This window comes from Oryctolagus cuniculus, chromosome 7 (assembly GCF_964237555.1).
Source record: "Oryctolagus cuniculus chromosome 7, mOryCun1.1, whole genome shotgun sequence".
Classification (NCBI taxonomy): Eukaryota; Metazoa; Chordata; class Mammalia; order Lagomorpha; family Leporidae; genus Oryctolagus; species Oryctolagus cuniculus.
Window position 1 is genome coordinate 85,201,674 of NC_091438.1, and position 23,491 is coordinate 85,225,164.

A 23,491-nucleotide genomic window follows, 5' to 3' on the forward strand; every position below is an offset into this window, starting at 1 on the left:
CAAGATTCATTTTCGATTCTCTTTATATGCAGAAGATCAGTTTAGCATACATTAAGTAAAGATTTCAACAGTTTGCTCCTGCACAGAAACATAAAGTGAAAAATACTGTTTGAGTACTAGTTATAGCATTAAATCTCAATGTACAGCACACTAAGGACAAAGATCCTACATGAGGAGTAAGTGCACAGTGACTCTTGTTGACTTAACAAATTGACACTCTTGTTTATGGCATCAGTAATCACCCTAGGCTCTTGTCATGAGCTGCCAAGGCTATGGAAGCCCCCTGAGTTCACTGACTCTGATCATTTTTAGACAAGGCCATGGTCAAAGTGGAAGTTCTCTCCTCCCTTCAGAGAAAGGTACCTCCTTCTTAGATGACCCATTCTTTCCACTGGGATCTCACTCGTGGAGATCTTTCATTTAGGTTTTTTTTTCCCCCCAGAGTGTCTTGGCTTTCCATGCCTGAAATACTCTCATGGGCATTTCAGCTGGATCCACATGCCTTAAGGGCTGATTCTGAGGCCAGAGTGCTCTTAGGACATTTGCCATTCTATGGGTGTGCTGTGTATCCTGCTTCCCATGTTGGACCATTCTCTCCCTTTTTGATTCTATCAGCTAGTATTTGCAGACACTATTCTTGTTTATGTGATCCCTTTGGTTCTTAGTCCTATCATTACGATCAATTGTGAACAGAAATTGATCACTGGGACTAGTGAGATGGCATTGGTACATGCAACCTCGATGGGATTGAATTAGAATCCCCTGGTATGTTTCTAACTCTACTGCTTGAGGCAAGTCAGCTTGAGCATGTCCCGAATTGCACATCTCTTCCCTCTCTTATTCCCACTCTTATATTTAACAGCGATCACTTTTCAGTTGTTTCAGCACTTAAGAAGAATTGTGTATTGATTACAGTATTCAACCAAAAGTATTAAGTAGAACAAACAAAAAAAATACTAAGAGGGATAACATATCAAGTTGCTCATCAACAGTCAGGGTGAGGGCTGATCAAGTCACCGTTTCTCCTAGTGTTCATTTCACTTTAACAGGTTTCCTTTTTGGTGCTCAGTTAGTTGTCACCTATCAAGGAGAACAAGTGGTATTTTCCCCTTTGGGATTGGCTTATTTCACTCAACATAATGTTTTCCAAATTCCTAACAGGGATCACTTTTCAGTTAAAATTTAAACACCTAAGAATAATTGTGTGTTAATTACAGAGTTCAACCAATGGTACTAGAACAAAAAAAAAATACTAAAATGGATAAAGTATTACATTGTACATCAACAGTCAGGACAAGAGCTGATCAAGTCACTGTTTCTCACAGTGTCCATTTCACTTCAACAAGTTTCCCCTTTGGTGCTCAGTTAGTTGTCGCCGATCAGGGAGAACATATGATATTTGTCCCTTTGGGACTGGCTTAATTCACTCAGCATGATGTTTTCCAAATTCCTCCATCTTGTTGCAAATGACTGTGTTTCGTTGTTTTTGACTGCTGTATAGTATTCTATAGAGTACATATCCCATAATTTCTTTATCCAGTCTACTGTTGATGGGCATTTGGGTTGGTTCCAGGTCTTAGCTATTGTGAATTGAGCTGCAATAAACATTAATGTGCAGATTGCTTTTTTGTTTGCCAATTTAATTTCCTTTGGGTAAATTCAGGATCAGGCTTTTTTGATTATAACTGCCCTGTAGTATATCTTGAAATCTGGTATCATGATACCTCTGGTTTTGTTTTTGTTGTATAAGATTGCTTTAGCTATTTGAGGTCTCCTGTGCCTCCATATGAATTTCAAAATCATTTTTTCTATATCTGAGAAGAATGTCTTTGGTATTTGGATTGGTATGGAATTGAATCTGTAAATTGCTTTTGGAAGAATGGACATTTTGATTATATTGATTCTTTCAATCCATGAACGTGGCAGATTTTTCCATTTTTTTGTATTTTCTATTTCTTTCTTTATTGTTTTTTAATTCTCATCATAGAGATCTTTGACATCCTTGGTTAAATTTATTCCAAGGTATTTGATTGTTTTTATAGGTGTTGTGAATGGGATTGATCTTAGAAGTTCTTTCTCAGCTATGGCATTGTCTGTGTATACAGTCTGTTGATTTTTGTGTATTGATTTTATATCCTGCTGCTTTACCAAACTCTTCTGTAATCTGTGGTTGCTTTGATATTCACTGTATATGGGTGAAGTGGTCATTATTCTATTCAGTTATTCTTTATTGCCGTTGTCTATATCCCCACTAAACTAGAATCTTTTTTCTTTTAAAGTGCTAAACTTTTTATTTGGTGAAGTATTAAGTCTTTACTGTAACGTAAATTTAAAATATGTTATGTCAAAAACAAAAAAAGGGAGAAAAGAGAGAGAGGGAGGAGAAGGGAGGGAAGAAGGGAAAATCATTATATTCTTACAATTGTATCTACAAAGCATATTAAATCTATTAAAAACTAAAATAAAAAATATAAGAAATAAACCAGCAAGAAACAACTACTACATGTTTTATTTCATATATAGACATTTTTGTGGGTACACATGTGTGTGGATGCCATATCACTTAGAATATAGAGATTTATAAATGTTGTCTTAATAAATTACATTCCTATTATAATAAGGATATAATAATAATATACTTTTATATAATTATAAGGGTATAATATAAAAAGGGTAATAATATGCCCTTTTCCCTCATTTTATAATCTGTCATGAATCCCATTTTTGTGATATTAATATATCCACCCTGCCTTAAAAAAAGTATATGTGTATATCTTTACATATAATGCAAATATGGCAAAATGTTGATAGTTGTTAAATCTAAAAATAAATAAATATAAAAAAGTAAAAAAACATAAAATGAATCTTAATTTATTTTATGCAGTCTATCAAATTATCCTGTCAACTTGTAATTAGTAATAAAATTGTTAATTAGATATTTTGTTGATATTTTATATTCTTTTCTTGTACAAAGTCATTTATATCACATTTCAGTTCAGACCAGTCCTTTGCAAGTAGTCAGTAGCCACATATCATTAGTGACTATAATATTGTTCAGTATTTTAACGTCTTACAATTCTACACTGCAGTATTTTTATTAATTTCGGAAGGTAATTATGGTTTAATCTCCTCCTATTGTAGACAAAATATACATTCCTGTCATATTCATGGTATGTGGTTACTCTTCAATCTGTCATTAATCCATGCCTTTACTCAGGTCATTCCCCACTACTATAAATGGCCCTTTCCCATCATCAGTGTCAGTATCATCCATTCGGGGCCCAAGTCATTTCATTATCCATTATTTGAAATCATCAGTGTTTGAATTTTTGCCAAGTAATCTGGTTTATAGACTGCCTTACTTGACACTGCCAGAATGCTCTAGTATAGTGCAAATACATTAGTATTCCTGCAGTGAAATGTAAAAATGTTCATGTTAATTGGGATACATCGAGATTAGGATTAGTCTCTAGCCTCATTCAGGTCTTATTAAGCATTGCTGCCAAATAAATTCAGATTAGGTAAGGTTTGTCACCAAAAATATTGTGGAAACCTTTTGGTTTTTGGAGATATGCTGACTGCAAATTGTGGTTGCCTGGTTATGAACATCCTTTGTTGCTCCAGTAACACCAGCTCTAGCTAATCTAGCCCAGAGTGCCTCCCTGTGTGCTCACTTAGGACTTAACTGTAGCAGGTTTCTGTTCTGCTCAAGCAGATGGACATTCCTGTTGGCAGGGGCATTTTTACTATCATTCTTAATTTTTTTCCATGCATACCACTCTGCCTACTTCAATAAATATTTACTTTTAAAATTTTTATTTATAAAATTGTTTTAACAGTCATGACAGGAGAATGTAATTTAAGAAAATAGGTATTACCACTTGAATGAAAACAGCGGAGATATCAAGAACACACTGTAGAGTAAAAAAGTTTGGGATAACTGGATTTCATTTCCCTTTTGGCAGATAATCACTAAATAATTACATTAGCAGTGAAAACAGAAGAGCTGTCATGAGTACTGTTGTTTGAAAAATAACCATTTTTACAATTCTATTTTTTTTAAAACAGGGAGAAGTAGGAGATCAAGGAGATATTGGAAAAATTGGTGAAACAGTAAGCTTGTTCTTTAATCTTACTTTTGTTTTTGAATCATCTGTAACCATTTTTAGAAATTATGTTAGTCATAGTCATATAAGCCACAATAAAAATAATTCTTATCCACTGCAAACTTAAACTCCCTGTGATGTCCGTATTGACACCCAAAATCTACTAAACAAAAGAAAATTAGGGGAAACACAATGGATGATTTTCTTATTCAATATAAATTAATTTTATGAGTGCACTAGCATTCTTATTTCTGGTATTTGGGTTTTCCATTCTAGTTCTGGTAACTTCCAACTAAATTTGACCTGAACAATTTTCATTATTAAAAAGCTTTTCAGGGGCCATTGTTGGGATGCAGGAGGTTAAGTCACCACTTGTAATGCCAGAATCCCATGTTGAGTGCTCATTCACATCCCAGCTGCTTGGCTTCCAATCCAGCAATCTGCTAATATGACTGTAAGGCAGTAGAGGATGGCCCAAGGGCTTGGGATCCTGTCATCCCAGCAGGACATCGGGACAGTTCTGGGACATGGTTTTGGCCTGACTTAGACCTGGCCATTGCAGCCATTTGGGGAGTGAACCAGCAAATGAAAGATCTCTCTGTCTTGCTCTGTGTCTCTGTCTCTCTCTCGCTCTCACTCTCTCTCTCTCCATCTCTTTCTCTCTCTCTTTCTCTTCCAAATAAAGAAATGAATAATCTTTGTCTATAACAAAGTTTATTAAATCACAAAACTTTAATAATTTCAAGAAAATTTTTCATTAGCATTTGAAAAGTTGGAGTAAACAAAGAGGTAATGGACTTTAAAATATAGTTTCCTTTCTCAAACTCTAAGTTGTTTTAATGTACATTATTGTAAAAATGCAATACTAAATGTATTACTTGAATCAGGTCTGTTTGTTAGAAGTAATGTTATTTTCTACTGTGAGGAACGCCAGCTAAAATAGTCTCTAACACAGGAATGAACCCACATAACAATGGAAAATTGACCAATAAAGGTGAATTTATTTAGCGTATCCTATATTAATTGTCACAAGGTAGGTGATATAATTTGATAGCATAAATAAGCAAATTCAACTCCATATAGCTTGTATTATGATTTAAAGTTTTTTTTAAAACCTGTTTTGTAAACTTTAGTAATTAAACAGTTATACACTTTAATTTCATAAACCAATATCAGAAAATTCTGGTACTCGTTTTTATTAATTGTTAATAAAAACAGGGAGAGGATCTGTTTTAGCCTTTTCTTAAATTTTGGTTAAGGCTTATAAATTTCATGTTTTTCTTACATACAGAATCAGGAACATAGTGATACTACCCATCCTACCCTCCCTCCAACCCATGCTCCAATCCTTTTTCCTCCTCCCTCTCCTATTCTCATTCTTAGTTTTTACAAAGATCTATTTTCAGTTAACTTTATACTCATAATATTAACCCTGCACTAATTAAAGAGTTCAACAAATAGCATGAAGAAAAAAAAGAAAAAAAAACCACTGTTCCTCAACAGTCAACACAAGGACTGTTCAAAACCACTGAATCTCAAAATGTCTATTTTCACTCCTTTATATTACCTTGTAAATATTTTATTAGTTACCACAGATCAGGGAAAACATATCGTATTTCTCTTTTTGGGAATGGCTTATTTCACTAAGTACAATGCTTACCATTTGCATCAATTATGTTGCAAATAACAGGATTTTAAATATTTTTTAACTTTTATTTAGTAAATATAAATTTCCAAAGTACAGTTTATGGATTACAATGGCTTTTCTCCCCATAACTTCCCTCCTACCTGCACTTCCCTCCCATCTCCCACTTCCTCTCCCATTCCATTCACATCAAGATTCATTTTCAATTATCTTTATATACAGAAGATCAATTTAGTATATATTAAGTAAAGATTTCATCAGTTTGCACCCACACAGAAACACAAAGTGTAAAATACTGTTTGAGTACTAGTTATAGCATTAATTCACATTGAACAACACATTAAGGAAAGAGATCCTACATGAGGAGTAAGTACACAGTGACTCCTGTTGTTGACTTAACAATTTGACACTCTTGTTTATGGTGTCAGAAATCTCCCTAGGCTCTTGTCATGAGTTGTAAAGGCTGTGCAAGCCTTTTGAGTTCACCAACTTTGATCTTATTTAGACAAGGTCATAGTCAAAGTGGAGGTTCTCTCCTCCCTTCAGAGAAAGGTACCTCCTTCTTTGATGGCCCATTCTTTCCACTGGGATCTCACTCACAGAGATCTTTCATTTAGGTCCTCTTTTTTTTGCCAGAGTGTCTTGGCTTTCCATGCCTAAATACTCTCATGGGAATTATAGCCAGATCCGCATGCCTTAAGGGCTGATTCTGAGGCCAGAGTGCTATTTAGGACATCTGCCATTCTATGAGACTGCTGTGTATCCCGCTTCCCATGATGGATCGTTTTCTCCATTTTTGATTCTATCAGTTAGTATTAACAGACAGTTAGTATTAACAGACAGACTTGTTTGTGTGATCCCATTGACTCTTAGACCTATCAGTGTGATCAATAGTGAACAGAAATTGATCACTTGGACTAGTGAGATGGCATTGGTACATGCCACCTTGATGGGATTGTATTGGAATCCACTGGCACCTTTCTAACTCCACTATTTGGGGCAAGTCCGATTGAGCATGTCCCAAATTGCATATCTCCTCCCTCTCTTATTTCCAATCTTATGTTTAACAGGGATTATTTTTCAGGTAAATTTAAACACCTAAGAATAATTGTGAGTTAATTACAGAGTTCAACCAATAGTATTAACTAGAACAACAACAACAAAATACCAAAAGGGATAAAGTATTAAATTGTACATCAACAGTCAGGACAAGGACTGATCAAGTCACTGTTTCTCATAGTGTCCATTTCACTTCAACAAGTTTCCTTTTTTGTGCTTGGTTAGTTGTCACCAATCAGGGAGAACATATGATATTTGTCCCTTTGGGACTGGCTTAATTCACTCAGCATTATGTGTTCCAGATTCCTCCATTTTGTTGCGAATGACTGGATTTCATTGTTTCTTACTGCAGTACAGTATTCTAAAGAGTACATGTCCCATAAGTTCTTTATCCAGTCTACTGTTGATGGGCATTTGGGTTGGTTCCAGACCTTAGCTATTGTGAATTGAGCTGCAATAAACATTAATGTGCAGACAGCTTTTTTGTTTGCCAATTTCATTTCCTTTGGGTAAATTCCAAGGAGTGGGATGGCTGGGTTGAATGGTAGGGTTATATTCAGGTTTCTGAGGAATCTCCAGACTGCCTTCCATAGTGGCTTAACCAATTTGCATTCCCACCAACAGTGGGTTAGTGTCCCTTTTTCCCCACATCCTCGCCAGCATCTGTTGTTGGTAGATTTCTGCATGTGAGCCATTCTAACCGGGGTGAGGTGAAACCTCATTGTGGTTTTGATTTGCATTTCCCTGATTGCTAGTGATCTTGAACATTTTTTCATGTGTCTGTTGGCCATTTGGATTTCCTCTTTTGAAAAATGTCTATTGAGGTCCTTGGCCTATCTCTTAAGTGGGTTTTTTGTGTTGATGTTGTGGAGTTTCTTGATCTCTTTGTAGATTCTGGTTCTCAACCCTTTATCTGTTGCGTAGTTTGCAAATATTTCTTCCCATTCTGTCAGTTGTCTCTTCACTTTCCTGACTGTTTCTTTTGCAGTACAGAAACTTCTCAATTTGATGCAATCCCAATTGTTAATTTTGGCTTTGACTGCCTGTGCCTCTGGGATCTTTTCCAAGAAGTCTTTGACAGTACCTATATCTTGCAGGGTTTTTCCAATGTTCTCTAATAATTCGATGGTGTCGGGTCATAGATTTAAGTCTTTAATCCATGTTGAGTGGATTTTTGTGTAAGGTGAAAGGTGGGGGTCTTGCTTCATGCTTCTGCATGTGGAAATCCAATTTTCCCAGCACCATTTATTGAATAGACTGTCCTTACTCCAGGGATTGGTTTTAGATCCTTGATCAAATATAAGTTGGCTGTAGATGTTTAGATTGATTTCTGGTGTTTCTATTCTGTTCCATTGGTCTATCCATCTGTTTCTGTACCAGTACCATGCTGTTTTGATTACAACTGCCCTGTAGTATGTCCTGAAATCTCATATTGTGATGCCTCCAGCTTTGTTTTTGTTGTACAAAATTGCTTTAGGTATTCGACATCTCCTGTGTCTCCATATGAATTTCAGCATCATTTTTTTTCTAGATTTGATAAGAATGTCTTTGGTATTTTGATTGATATTGCATTGAATCTATAAATTACTTTTGGGAGAATGGACATTTTGATTGTATTGATTCTTGTAATCCATGAGCATGGAAGATTTTTCCATTTTTTGGTATCCTCTTCTATTTCTTTCTTTAAGATTTTGTAATTTTCATCGTAGAGATCTTTAATGTCCTTGGTTAAGTTTATTCCAAGGTATTTGATTGTTTTTGTAGCTATTATGATTGGGATTGATCTTAGAAGTTCTTTCTCAGCCATGGCATTGCCTGTGTATACAAAGGCTGTTGATTTTTGTGCATTGATTTTATATCCTGCTACTTTGCCAAACTCTTCTATGAGTTCCAGTAGTCTCTTAGTAGAGTTCTTTGGATCCCCTAAATAAAGAATCATATCATCTGCAAAGTGCAGTAGTTTGACTTCCTCCTTCCCAATTTGTATCCCTTTAATTTTTTTTCTTGCCTAATAGCTCTGTCTAAACCTTCCAGAACTATATTTAATAGCAGTGGTGAGAGTGGGCATCCCTGTCTGGTACCAGATCTCAGTGGAAATGCTTCCAACTTTTCCCCATTTAATAGGATGCTGGCTGTGGGTTTTTCATAAATTGCTTTAATTGTATTGAGGAATGTTCCTTCCATACCCAGTTTGCTTAGAGTTTTCATCATGAAAGGGTGTTGTATTTTATCAAATGCTTTCTCTGCGTCTATTGAGAGAATCATATGGTTTTTCTTCTGCAGTCTGTTAATGTGGTGTATCACATTGATTATTTTGCAAACATTGAACCATCCCTGCATACCAGGGATAAATCCCACTTGTCTGTGTGGATGATCTTTCTGATGTGTTGTTGCATTCTATTGGCGAGAATGTTATTGAGGATTTTTGCATCTATGTTCATCAGTGATATTGGTCTGTAATTCTCTTTCAATGCTGCATCTTTTTCAGGCTTAGGAATTAAGGTGATGCTGGCTTCATAGAAAGAATTTGGGAGGATTTCCTCTTTTTTTGATTGTTCTGAAAAGTTTGAGAAGAATTGGAGTTAGTTCTTCTTTAAATGTCTGGTAGAATTCAGCAGTGAATCCATCTGGTCCTGGGCTTTTCTTTGTTGGGAGGGCCTTTATAACTGTTTCAGTTTCTGTCTGAGTTATGGGTCTGTTTAGGTTTTCGATGTCTTCCTGGTTCAATTTAGGTAGGTTGCATGTGTCCAGGAATCTATCCATTTCTGATAGGTTTCCCTGTTTGCTGGCATACAAGTCACTGTAGTAATTTCTGATGATTCTTTTTATTTCTGTGGTGTCTGTTGTAGCCTTCTTAATATCAGACAAAATAAACTTATACACAAATACTATTAAGTGAGACAAAGAGGGGCACTATATAATGATTAAGGGATCAATTCAACAGGAAGATATAATGATTATCAATGTATATGCACCTAATTACAGGGCACCGGTTTATATAAAAGATTTGTTAAGGGACTTAAAGGGAGACTTAGACTCCAATACCATAGTACTGGGGGACTTCAATACTCCACTCTCAGAAATAGATCAACTGGACAGAAGATCAACAAGGAAACGGTAGATTTAAACGACACTATAGCGCAAATGGATCTAACAGATATCTACAGAACTATTCATCCTACACTTGAAGAATTTACATTATTCTCAGCAGTACGTGGAACCTACTCTAGGATTGACCACATACTACGCCATAAAGCAAGTCTCAGCAAATTCAAAAGAATTAGAATCATATGATGCAGCTTCTCAAACCATAGGGGAATGAAGTTGGAAATTAGCAAATCAGGAATCCCTAGAGCATATGCAAACACATGGAGATTGAACAACATGCTCCTGAATGAACACTGGGTCATAGAAGAAATCAAAAGAGAAATCAAAAACTTTCTGAAAGTAAATGAGAATAACAGCACAACATACCAAAACTTATGAGATACAGCAAAAGCAGTGTTAAGAGGAAAGTTTATATCAATAGGTGCCTACATCAAGAAAATGGAAAGGCACCAAATAAATGAGCTTTCAATGCATCTCAAGGATCTAGAAAATCTGCAGCAAACCAGACCCAAATATAGTAGGAAAAGAGAAATAATTAAAATCATAGAAGAAATCAATTGGATTGCATCCAAAAAAATTACAAAAAATCAGCCAAACGAGGAGCTAGTTTTTTGAAAAAATAAACAAAATTGACACCCCATTGGCCCGACTAACTAAAAAAAGAAAAGACCCAAATCAATAAAATCAGAGATGAAAAAAGGAAACGTAACATCAGGATTTTATATGTATTAGTATTATATCCAGCCACATTACTAAACTCTCTTATGAGTTCCAGTTGGCTCTTAGTGGAGTCTTTTGATTCCCCCATATGTAGAATCATGTCATCTGAGTATACAGATAGTTTGATTTCCTCCTTTCCAATTCACATCCCTTTGATTTCTTTTTATTGCCAGATGGGTCTGGCTAAAACTTTCAGGACTGCATTCAATAGCAGTAGTGAGAGTGGGCATCCTTATCTGGTTCTGGATCTTAGTGGGAATGCTTCTAGCTTTTCACCATTCAGTAAGATACTAGCTGTGGATTTAACATAAATTGCCTTGATTTTGTTGAGGAAATTTCCTTATGTACCCAATTTGCTTAATGTTTTCATCATAAAAGATGTATTTTATCAAATGCTTTTTCTGCATCTATTGAGATAACCATATGGTTTTTGTTCTTTAGTTTGTTAATGTGACATATCACATTTATTGATTTGTGAATGTTGAACCATCCCTGCATACCATGTATAAATCCTTCTTGGTCCGAGTGAATGAACTTTCTGATGTGTTGTTGAAATCAGTTTATTGAGGATTTTTGCATCTATTTCATCAGGGATATCAGTCTGTAGATCACTTTCTCTGTTGCATTTTTGTCTGGTTTAGGAATTAAGGTGATGCTGGACCCATAAAAGCAGTTTGGGAGGATTCTCTCCCTTTCAATCGTTTTGAATAACTTGACAGGAATTAGAATTAGTTCTTCTTTGAATGTCTGATAGAATTCAGCAATGAAACCATCCAGTCCTGGGCTTTTCTTTGTTTGGAGGGTCTTTAATACTTGATTCAATCACCATCATTCTCATTAGTCTGTTGAGGTTTTCTATGTCTTCCTGGCTGAATTTCAGTAGGTTGCATGTGTCTAGGAATCTATCAGTTTCTTTTAGGTTTCCCAGTTTGTTGGCATACAGGTCTTTGTAGTAATACCTGATGCTTCTTTTTTATTTCTGTGGTATCTGTTGTTATGCTTCCTTTTTCATTTCTAATTTTATTGATTTAGGTCTTCTCCTTTTTTTGGATATTAGGTCAATGGTATATCAATATTGTTTATTTTTTCAAAAACTCAGCTCTTCAGTTCACTTATCTTTTTTTATTTTTTGTTTCTTTTTTTTCTACAGCCTCTGTGTGTGTTTGTGTTTTCTAGACATTATCTATGGACTTTATGGTTTTGAATGAATTTTATTTATTTTTTTATTTTTTATATTTTTTAAATTTTTTAACTTTTATTTAGTAAATATAAATTTCCAAAGTACAGTTTATGGATTACAATGGCTTCCCCCCCATAACTTCCCTCCCACTCGCACCCCTCCCATCTCCCACTCCCACTCCCATTCCATTCACATCAAGATTCATTTTCAATTATCTTTATATACAGAAGATCAATTTAGTATATATTAAGTAAAGAGTTCATCAGTTTGCACCCACACAGCAACACAAAGTGTAAACTACTGTTTCAGTACTAGTTATAGCATTAATTCACATTGAACAACACATTAAGGACAGATCCCACATGAGGAGTAAGTACACAGTGACTCCTGTTGTTGACTTAACAATTTGACACTCTTGTTTATGGCGTCAGTAATCTCCCTAGGCTCTAGTCATGAGTTGCCAAGGCTATGGAAGCCTTTTGAGTTCGCCGACTTTGATCTTATTCCGAAAGGGTCATAGTCATAGTCAAAGTGGAAGTTCTTTCCTCCCTTCAGAGAAAGGTACCTCCTTCTTTGATGGCCCTGTTCTTTCCACTGGGATCTCACTCGCAGAAATCTTTCATTTATTTTTTTCATTTAGGTTGGTTGTTTTTTTTGTTTTGTTTTTTTGGGTTTTTTTTGCCAGAGTGTCTTGGCTTTCCATGCCTAAAATACTCTCATGGGCTCTTCAGCCAGATCCGACTGCCTTAAGGGCTGATTCTGAGGCCAGAGTGCTGTTTAGGACATCTGCCATTCAATGAGTCCACTTCCCATACTGGATCGTTCTCTCCCTTTTTGATTCTATCAGCTAGTATTAGCAGACACCAGTCTTGTTTGTGTGATCCCTTTGACTCTTAGATCTATCAATGTGATCAATTTTGAACTGAAATTGGTCACTTGGACTAGTGAGATGGCATTGGTAATGCCACCTTGATCGGATTGAATGGGAATCCCCTGGCACATTTCTAACATTTATTGATTATTTGCTATGTGCCAGGTATAGTACTAAATGATGTTCCACATCATGGTTTTTAGTTTAAGTCAAAAACAGCTTTAAGAGATATATTTTTATTGATTCCACTTTTTAAAGTTAGGAAACTGAAGCAGAGTAAGTAGTTCAAAGTCCATAGCTAATAAATTGATGAACTAAGATTTGAACCTAGAGCTCCAAACTCAACAATCCAAATCTCTGCATTATCCCATTATGGGACATTGTGATTTTAGATGAACACCCACTTTTCTCTTAGGGTGGGAGATATAGTTCACCTAATCCACTGTTCTATTACACAGACATATGAGAAGATGTGCTTGTAATTCATGATAGTATTATAATTTTGAGATAGCCCAACTTAATTATAGTAGTTAGTATTACCTGTTCCTGCTATACAATCATTTAAATGCCTTTAACTGAATCTTTTCCAGGCTATTTCTTTCTCGTTTTCTTTCTACATTTTTATTGATTAGAATCTGGTTTGTGATAGAGCATGCTATTCACAGAAATCCTATCATATTTCATGTTCATAGAGCTCTTATAATCATGTACTATATATAGTGAATCTTTGTAAACATGCTGTAAAATTTCAAAAGATGTCTTCCCATTTCCCTTATTCTAGCATCCCATATTTAGAATATAGCTAAAAGTATTCCTCCATAATTACCAGTTTGTCTTAAACTGTTGAGGCTTAACATATTTCAAGAGCTATAAAGAAGAAAATAAAATACTTTTTCAATATGGGTTAAGAGGCTGGAGTTAAGATCAGTAGATACACAGCATAAATGAACAGTTTTTGATTTAATATAGGAAGAATATTTTAATGGTATTTCTAACATTCAAACAGGCTTCTTCCATAGATATATTTAGCTCTTTGATGACTCTTTAATCATATATTCACCAGATACTTATTGATTATACCAGGAACATTTTTGAACATATTATCCCATTCTTTATCTAATGTAGATTTGAGACATTGAATAGTAACATAAAGAAATATGTAATTAAAAACTGTAATATATTAAACAAATAAAATATAAGGAACTAAAATTGTGACAAGGGTGTCAAATTTAAATCATGTGTTGAGATGAACACTGTTTTGAGAAAATGACATGTGAGATATAATAATAAAGAATGATATCCAGGGAAGGGGGAAAATATACAATATAACATAGTTCTCACCCTGTCATTTACTTAGCTTTTGAGAAATTGTTTACTTTCTCTGTTTCTGTTCTCATCATTAAAAAGCTTAAAATAACTACCTCATATAGAGTTTCTTGTGGGAATTAAGCTTAATACACATAAGGCACTTAACACAATGTTAGTCACTTAGTAAACACTTGATAAATGTTCCTTGTTGTGCTGGTGCTATGGTGCTTGTTAGATGTGAAAGTCCTAAGTGGGAAAGTATTTAGATTCCTTTGGTAACTGAAAGAAAGCCCATGTTGAGAGGCCTTGGTGAGCAAAGGGAAAAGCCACATGAGAAGAAAGCAGGGAAGGGAGCAGGAGCCAACCATGCATGACTGTATTGATCACTTTGAACTTGACCTTAGGATCAATGAAAAAATGCTGAAAGATTCTAAGTAAGCCAGTGTCATCTTTTAATCTAGGTTTTAAGATCACTGTAGTTGCAGTGGATTTGGAAGTTGGAAGATGGTGAGCAGCTGAAAGAAGAGGATAAGCCTCCATAATGCTATTGCAGTCTTCTAAATGAGAGATGACTTATACCAGAATGATTACAGTGACAATAAAATGGATGTATTTGAGATATATTTGAGGTGACAGATTGGATGTAGGCTGCAAAACAGGGAAGGATTCTATTAGTCCCTAGCATACAATAGGTCTTTGATAACAAAATTATTTATGATTTATCATATTTTCCATTAGCATAAGAAATTGGTATATATGATGTCAAAGGATAATTCCAATCTAAGAACCTGTATTATTTTCTATGAATTTGAATGTTTGTAATTTCCTCTCACCTTCCAATTTGACTTCTTTTTCTGGCCTTTCCTTGTATGATTATATCTTTCTGAAGTTGGAGCAAGCACAAGTAGATTAAGTGTTTTAAGAGCAACACTTCATAGTTTCTCCAGACTGAGGTAATGATTTCTCCTGTGTTTTGTTAATTATGATACTCAAAAGCATGCAAGCCTTTCTTTATAATAAAAACAACAATTTATTTGGAAAATAATCAGTAGTGATTTCCATGATCCTTCTTGGTCTGTTACTTTAAATCTAAAATGTGGATAGAGTACCCTTGATTACATTGTTTCATGGGTCACATTTCTGCCCACTTAAAGATATACTTGATCCTTCTATACTCTGCCACAATGATTTGTCTTTTAAAATACAACCCAACTGATTTGATATCACCTCATTCATTCATTTACCTATCAATTTAGCATGATTCCATGAATAGTCTACTATGTCCTCTGTTTTTCTGCCTCCCCTCTGGTGTCCTAGTGTATAGTAAATGTCTGAAAATTAAAAAGGAAGAGAAAGAGGAAAGGCCATGGACAGTCCTCAAAATTACGTGCTGTACTTTTCATTATACACTTTTAAAATCACAGACTTTCTAATGGCTGATTCCAAGTAAGATCGTAATCAATTCATTCAAAACCAAATAGTAGTCATCAAAGGAGGACATTTAAAAATTTATTATATTTATTAAAGAATCATTATCTCAATTTTAAGACAACACTTTGAAAAATAAGTCATATTATTGCTGTTTTATGAATAAGGAAACTGAAATGTATTAATGTTATGGAGTGTGTCCAGCTTCATACAGCTGGTAGGCAGCAGTTCTGGTTTTCAAATCCACATTTCTAGTTCCAAGGCTGTCCTCTACATCAAGTAACCATCAATTTGTCCTGTCTTTAAATAGAAATTGAAGTGCATCCTTGGGAATTAGTGGTAAGGAATATTTAAATTAATGGTTGAGAAGATTTTTTTTGAAGGGAAAATAAAATTTTACTGCATAATAGCCTAAGCCAAACTGGCAATTTAATTTTAAAATTGTCAAATTTTATTAGTTTCTGAGAAATATGGAAACATAATTTGATGTACTTATAATGGAAAAAGAAAGATTCTGAAAGAGATGGAAAAAATATTTTTGAAGTACTCAGCACAAAACCTCATTTGATACAGTGGTTAGTTTCCTACTATCTGATAGCATTAGCATGAAATTAGCTTCATACAAGTTGATTTTGTTTTATTTAATGAGTTCCATTTTCTCCTTCTATTAAAAAGAGAACGATAGCTTTAGAGAGATTGACCTAAATCATAAGAAATCTTATTTCCTTGAGTGAAAAATCCAGAATCTGGTGGTACCGATTAGCCAAACAGAAAGAAATAAAATAAAACTTGTCCAGCTGCCTCTGTCATCGCAGCGCCGCCTTCTAAAAGAAATTATCTATCTCCTCCTGTTTGTAAGCAACACATATCTGTAGAACAGCTGCAAATTTCGTGTATACTTTCTTTTTATAAAAAAAAGGTTTATTTTATTTATTTGAAAGGCAGAATTAAAGAGAGAGAGAGAAAGAGAGAGAGAGAGATTTTCCATCCACTAATTTACTCCCAAAAAGGCTCCAGTGTTGAAGTTGGGCTAGACCAAAGCCAGGAGGAGCCAGGAGCCTCTTACAGGTCTCCCAGTGAGTAGCAGGGGACATCTTCTGCTTTCCCAGGCACATTGAGCTATCTTCTGCTGCTTTCCCAGGCACATTAGCGGGAGCTGGACCAGAAGTGGAGCAACCGGATCTCAAACCAGCGCTCATAAGGAATGCTAGCACTGAATACAATGCTGACCGCAGTGTATACTCTCTATTAGATAGGGAATGATACTTTCTCTCAGGAAATAGAAAGTTCTACAAAATATTTGTCCAGATAATATTCTGTATCGGAAGGATATTTATCTGAAATGATAAAAAAAGAAAATGCTGCCATTTCTTGAAAAACTGAGATAATTTGCATATCATATCATTTAGTCCTCATCAATGCCATGAAAAAAATAAGTTATTTTTATTTTATACAAAGGAAATGTTTGTTACAGAGAAGTTAAGAAACTTGCTCAAGGTCGTATAGGGTAGCAGCAGAGCCAGGACAGAAAAGGAGGTTTTTCTAATTTCTCCCTATCATCTTGCTTCCCCGTATCAATTAACTGAAGAATCCTGATTGTCTTTCTAATAGTTACATACAATCATTCATCACTTAACAAAGGCATTGTTGTTCGGCAATTCCATTGTGTGAACATCATAAAGCATACTTGTAGAAACTAAGATGGCTATGATGTCAGTAGGTGATAAAAACTTACAGGACCACCATTGTATATTGTTCAGCAAAATGCCATTATCCACCTATGACTTTGTGGTCCTGTTTTTATGGGATGAAGTTTGACATCATGGAGCTACAAGTACTATATTATGGTTTGAGAAGTGATTCTCAAAAGCCACAAGATGTTAAAATTATTATGTCTGGGGATTCTGTTTATCACTTTTGAAATGTATAGGGGCCAGCGCTGTGGCTCAGCTGGTTAAAGCCCTGGCCTAAAGTGTTGCCATCCCACATGTACGCTGGTTCTAGTCCTGGCTGCTCCACTTCTGATCCAGCTCTCTGCTATAGCCTGGGAAAGCAATAGAAGATGGCCCAAATCCTTGGGCCACTGCACCCATGTGGAAGACCCAGAATAGGCTCCTGTCTCCTGACTTCAGATCGGCTTAGCTCTGGCCGTTGCAGCCATTTGGGAAGTGAACCAGAAGATGGAAGACCTCTCTCTCTGTCCCTACCTCTCTCTGTAACTCTGTCTTCCAAATAAATAAAGATAAATCTTTTCTGTTTAATAAACCATAATGAATTAATTTCACTACATTATTCTATTTATGAAGATATAGGAAATTAGAAAAGGAGTGTAAATAAGTGACATCAAAAAGGAAGTTATAAAACTTGTGTGGGTATATTGGTGGATATTCACAGAGAGGATATGTGATATTAGAATTCCAGGTAAATTGTAGGGAAGTAAATTAAGAAGTGACAGTCCCTCCGAACCCATTCTCTAAAAGCCAGCTGCACAAATTTCCATGGGGAACTGTTTATAAGTGAGATGCCAATAGTTTTCTAATCACAGATGAAAAGAAATTTTTCTAAAATGAAGTTGGCAGATTTCTATATGAAGTTGAGGTAATTATAGAAGAATAGCATTTTTTCGGTTACTTAGTCTGTTACACCTTTTCTTGACATTTGTGATATCTCTTTGTAAAAAGCAAAGCAAATTACTAGAAAACTGGCAATAGTACACTAGATGTAATATTGTAATCCTTTTTTCTATAACTATTAATATTAAAGAGTATGGGAAAGTGAAGACTGTAGAAAATTGTAACAGAAAAAAAGTTTTTTAAAAAAATATTTTATTTATTTATTTGAGATGCAGGGTTGCAGAGAGAGAGAGAGGGATAGATAGAAAGGCCTTCCATCCACTGGCTCACTCCCCAGTTGGATGCAATGGCGGGAGCTGAGCCAATACAAAACTAGAAGCCAGGAGCCTTCTTTAGGTTTTCCCCATGGGCACAAGGGCCCAAGCATTTGGCCATTGCCTTCACAGACCATTAGCAAAGAGCTAGATTGGAAGAGGAGCAGTTAGGACACAAACCAGTACCTATATAGATTGCTGGTACCACAGGCAGAGGTTTAGCCTGCCATGCCACAGTGCTGGCCCCGAAGTGATAGGAGGTAAATCAAGATTAAGTCATATGTAAGTGGTTATTAAGAGTGAAGAATTTTTTTTACTTCCCATAATTGTAATATAGAAGCAAAAGGGCAAAATATCTAGCCATGAATGGTAGACATGATTCTGTACTATAAGCTAAAACATAGAAAGTAGGTATGGCATTTAACCTAGCACTTAAAACACCAACTAAGATGCCTACATACCATATCAGAGTAACTGGATTTGATTGCCATCTCTAGACTCAGCTATATGCTCCTTTAAGAGACATAAGAATCTACCTAATATGGAAGGCCATGCATAGACTGAAGGCAAAGGGATAGAAAATGATCCTCTGTACAAATGGAAACAACAACAACAAAACAGATAAAATAGACTTTCAGTAAAAAACTAAGAAGAGATAAAGACAGCATTAATAATGACAAAGTGAATAATTTAGCAAGATGATATAACAATTATAACTACAAATATACCCAACATTTGATAACCTAAATAAATAAAGCAAATATTAATAAATTTAAAAGGAGAGATAGATTACAATATAAAAATAGCCAAGGACTTAAACACCCAACTTTGAGCAAGGGGAAGATCATCCAGACAGAAAATCAGTAAGGAAGCATCAGACTTAAATTATACTTTATGTAAACCTAACAGAAATATACAGAACATCTGATCCTATAGCTACTGAATGCACATTCTTCTCAACTGCACATGGAGTATTCCCCACGTCTGGTTATTTATTAAGCCACAACAAAAAAACTTTATGAATTTAAAGACATTGAAATCATCTCAAGCATCCTTTCTGACCACAATGATGTAAAACTAGAAATCACCAGCAGGAGGAAATACAGAAAATTCACAATTATGTGGATATTAAGAATCATAATCCTAAACAAACACTGAGTCAATGAAGAAATTAAAAGAATTAAAACTTTAGCGATACAAATGATAATGAAAATACAAAATGCCAAAACCTATGGAATACATCAAAAACATTTCTAAGAGAGAAGTTTGTAGAAATGAATGGCCCCATCAAAAACAAAGATCTCAAATAGCCCAACACTGCACCTTTACGAACTACAGAAAAGGGAAGAAACCAAGCCCAAAACTAGCAGAAGAAAATAGTAAAGATCGGAACTGAAATCAATACAACAGACTCTAGAAAAACAACAGGAAACACCAATGCAATGAAATTTGGGTTTTTGAAAAGATAACAAAATTGATAAGCCTTTAGCTAGAAAAGAATGCTCAAAACAGGGAAATGCAGATTCAAATCACCAGGAGAGATCACCTTACTCTAATTAAAATGGCTCTTACCAAAAAAGGCAAAAGGTAAAAAGCATGGCAAGGATGTGGATAAAGGGAAACTCTCATATACTGTGGGTAGAAATGTAAATTAATACATCTGTTGGAGAAAAACAGTATCAAGATTTCTCAAAACATTAGTAGTGTAACTAATCTATGACCCAGCACCCACTACTAGTTAAATATCCAAAGGAAAGTAGTGTAGAAGAATTAGTTATGTACCTTCCCATGGTCACTGTAGAACTTGTCACCATAGCCAAGATAGAAAATCAGCTGAAATATCTGTCAGTGAATGAATGGATTTTACAGCTGTAGTATTTGAGTGGACATCAAAAATTTCATGGAAAAATTGAATTTAAAAAATAAGTTTAGTTTTCTGCCAAAAAAGGTTCATTGAAATGCATGCATCGTTTTTTCATAATACACTTTTTCCATGAAAATTTTGCAACCTCCTGGTATATATACAGTGGGATACTATTCAGTCATAAAAAGAATAAAAGCCCATCATTTGAAACAAACATGGGTAGCCCTGGGGGACATCATGTTAAGTGAAATAAGGCCAGGCACAGAAAAAAAGCACATGATATCAGTCATATGGATCTAAAAAGTTGCTATAGAAAAGTCGAGTGGATTAGAAGTTACCAGATGCTGAGTTGGAAGATGTTTGGGAGATGCTGGTCAAAAGATACAAAATTGCAGTTGGATAAGAGGAATGAGATCAGGAGATCAGCATGGTGACCTATGGTTAATGATGTTATATGCTAAAAAATGCTGACACTTTGTAGTAAGTGTTCTCATCACAAAAAAGATGACTATATTAATGCACATTAATTAGATTTAACCACTCTACAATGTTACATGTATTTTAAAGTATCACATTGTACATGAGAAATACCTACAATTTTACTTGTCAGTAAAATGTAAAATGTAAAAATAACATTTTTAAATTGTCCAATTTGAATACCAATAAACTATTTCTTCAAAAGAATCAAAATGAAATAAAAGAAATATTAAAATGGAACTTTGTACTTCCAGTCACATCAGTCTTTCAGATAGGAAAATGTAGTGTGCTTACTATATCCACTGTAGGATCAATAACCTTAACTTTCTGACTAAAGAAACTATAAACTTAATTGCATTACATGTTTTAAAATTGAAATAAATAAATAAATAATTTTTTTAACCTTTTTGCATTTTAAGGGCTTACTCCCATGGATTACTTTTTAAAATCACATTCAATATAATTTTATATTTGTAATATGGGATGTTGAGATTTAGAATGCAAATAGCCTATTGAGCCGTGTCGCCAGTATCCAATACAATCCCATCAAGGTGGCATGTACCAATGCCATCTCACTAGTCCAAGTGATCAATTTCCATTCACAATTGATCACACTGATAGGTCTAAGAGTCAATGGGATCACACAAACAAGACTAGTGTCTGCTAATACTAACTGATAGAATCAAAAAGGGAGAGAACGATCCAACATGGGAAGCAGGATACACAGCAGACTCATAGAATGGCAGATGTCCTAAACAGCACTCTGGCCTCAGAATCAGCCCTTAAGGCAGTCGGATCTGGCTGAAGAGCCCATGAGAGTATTTTAGGCATGGAAAGCCAAGACACTCTGGCAAAAAAAAAAAAAAAAAAAAAAAAAACACCTAAATGAAAGATCTCTGCGAGTGAGATCCCAGTAGAAAGAACAGGGCCATCAAAGAAGGAGGTACCTTTCTCTGAAGGGAGGAGAGAACCTCCACTTTGACTAAGACCCTGTTGGAATAAGATCGAAGTCGGCAAACTCAAAAGGCTTCCATAGCCTTGGCAACTCATGACTAGAGCCTAGGGAGATTACTGACGCCATAAACAAGAGTGTCAAATTGTTAAGTCAACAACTGGAGTCACTGTGTACTTACTCCTCATGTGGGATCTGTCCTTAATGTGTTGTCCAATGTGAAGTAATGCTATAACTAGTACTGAAACAGTAGTTTACACTTTGTGTTGCTGTGTGGGTGCAAACTGATGAACTCTTTACTTAATATATACTAAATTGATCTTCTGTATATAAAGATAATTGAAAATGAATCTTGATGTGAATGGAATGGGAGTGGGAGTGGGAGATGGGAGGGGTGCGAGTGGGAGGGAAGTTATGGGGGGGGAAGCTATTGTAATCCATAAACTGTACTTTGGAAATTTATATTTACTAAATAAAAGTTATAAAAAAGAATGCAAATAGGTTTAAAGATTATTATTCTATGATATGAGTTAAATCCTTGTCCACAAGTATGTGTGTCACATATTTCTGTGTTTTGAAAGTAGATTGTGTTTTTATCACCGAAACTAAAGCCACAGGGCAAAAAATTTTTCTGTTAATTTATTCTTTAATTCAAAAGACACTTATTGAACACTTACTGAATGCTAGATACATAGTCAAGTAAACTTTGATCCTTATGATCCAGAATATTAGAAAATAATTAAGCATATAATTTTCCCAAAACATTAGTCCTGTTTTATTAAATACTCTGAAAAAGAAAGAAGTGAAATTTACTCTGGCAACTATCATAGAACATGTGTATTAAGAGAGAAACTCTAGCTTTGTTTGGCTAAGAACATACTTTCATTCTGTTGGGTAGGAATATTACAAAGAGCTAACCACAGTTTTTAAGAATATGCCAGCTCTAAGTTTCTGTATTGAATGGATCCAGGATGGTATTTTGTTTGGAAAGGTACACTAAGGAACTTCCCCTGAAGCTGTGTTTATGTGGAATTTGAAGTTTGCATTTGTTAGTTATGTACTATAGTATTTTTATTTGTGTATTTACACATGAATAAAAATAGCAAAGATGTCTAATTATTTCATGCTCACACTAAGTAAAATGAAGAATATATTGCTTGTTTATATCAACAATATGATAGACTGATAAAATTGATGTTAGGGGCTATGGATCATTTGTTGACACTACCATTCTTAAAAAAAAGGATGGTAATATTGTCATCTGAGAGTAAGACTAGTGAAAAGCCTTTATGGTCCTTCTTTTCAAAAAACTGACCTATCTAACCAATGTACTGTCTTTTGAAACTGAAAGTTCATAAACTCTATTGAACAATAGCCAGCAACTTTTTCTGTAAAGAGCCAGGTAGCATATGCAGTGGAGTGTCACTCAACAACAGGGTACATTCTGAGAAATGCATCATCAGGTGATTTTATCACTGTAAAAATGTCATAGAGTATACTTACACAAACCTAGATGGTGTAGGCCACTCAACATGAGTTCCTCATTTCATCAAGAGATTTATTAAACCTGAGAAGTATAAGGCTGCTTCCAGTATAACATAACATACTATTTTACTTATTTTTATGTATTTTAGAGTTAACTTTTCTCAAAGATTTTATTTATTTATTTATTTGAGAAGTAGAATAACACACAGAGAGATGGAGATACAGAGAGGAAGGTCTTCCATCCGCTGGTTCACTCCCCAAATGGCTGCAACTGCCAGACCTGAGTCGATCGAAAACTAGGAGTCAGGAGCTTCTTCTGGGTCTCCTACATGGGTTCAGGGGCTCAAGCACTTGGGCCACCTTGCACTGCCTCCCAGGCCATAGCAGAGAGCCGGATTGGA

At 35.1% G+C, this 23,491-nt stretch overlaps 1 protein-coding gene across 8 annotated transcripts in view; it reads left to right on the forward strand.

The window, feature by feature from the left end:
* Window positions 1-23,491, forward strand: part of COL24A1 (collagen type XXIV alpha 1 chain) — a 419,676-nt gene that overhangs the window by 212,412 nt on the left and 183,773 nt on the right. For 7 of the 8 annotated variants that reach the window (XM_070078137.1, XM_070078144.1, XM_070078143.1 and 4 more), the window contains one exon: window positions 4,069-4,113. The exons of the other annotated variant lie outside the window; for it this stretch is intronic. In XM_070078137.1, coding sequence (XP_069934238.1) covers window positions 4,069-4,113 — 45 coding nt within the window. The remainder of the gene's footprint in view (window positions 1-4,068; window positions 4,114-23,491) is intronic. 8 annotated transcript variants of the gene reach the window in all.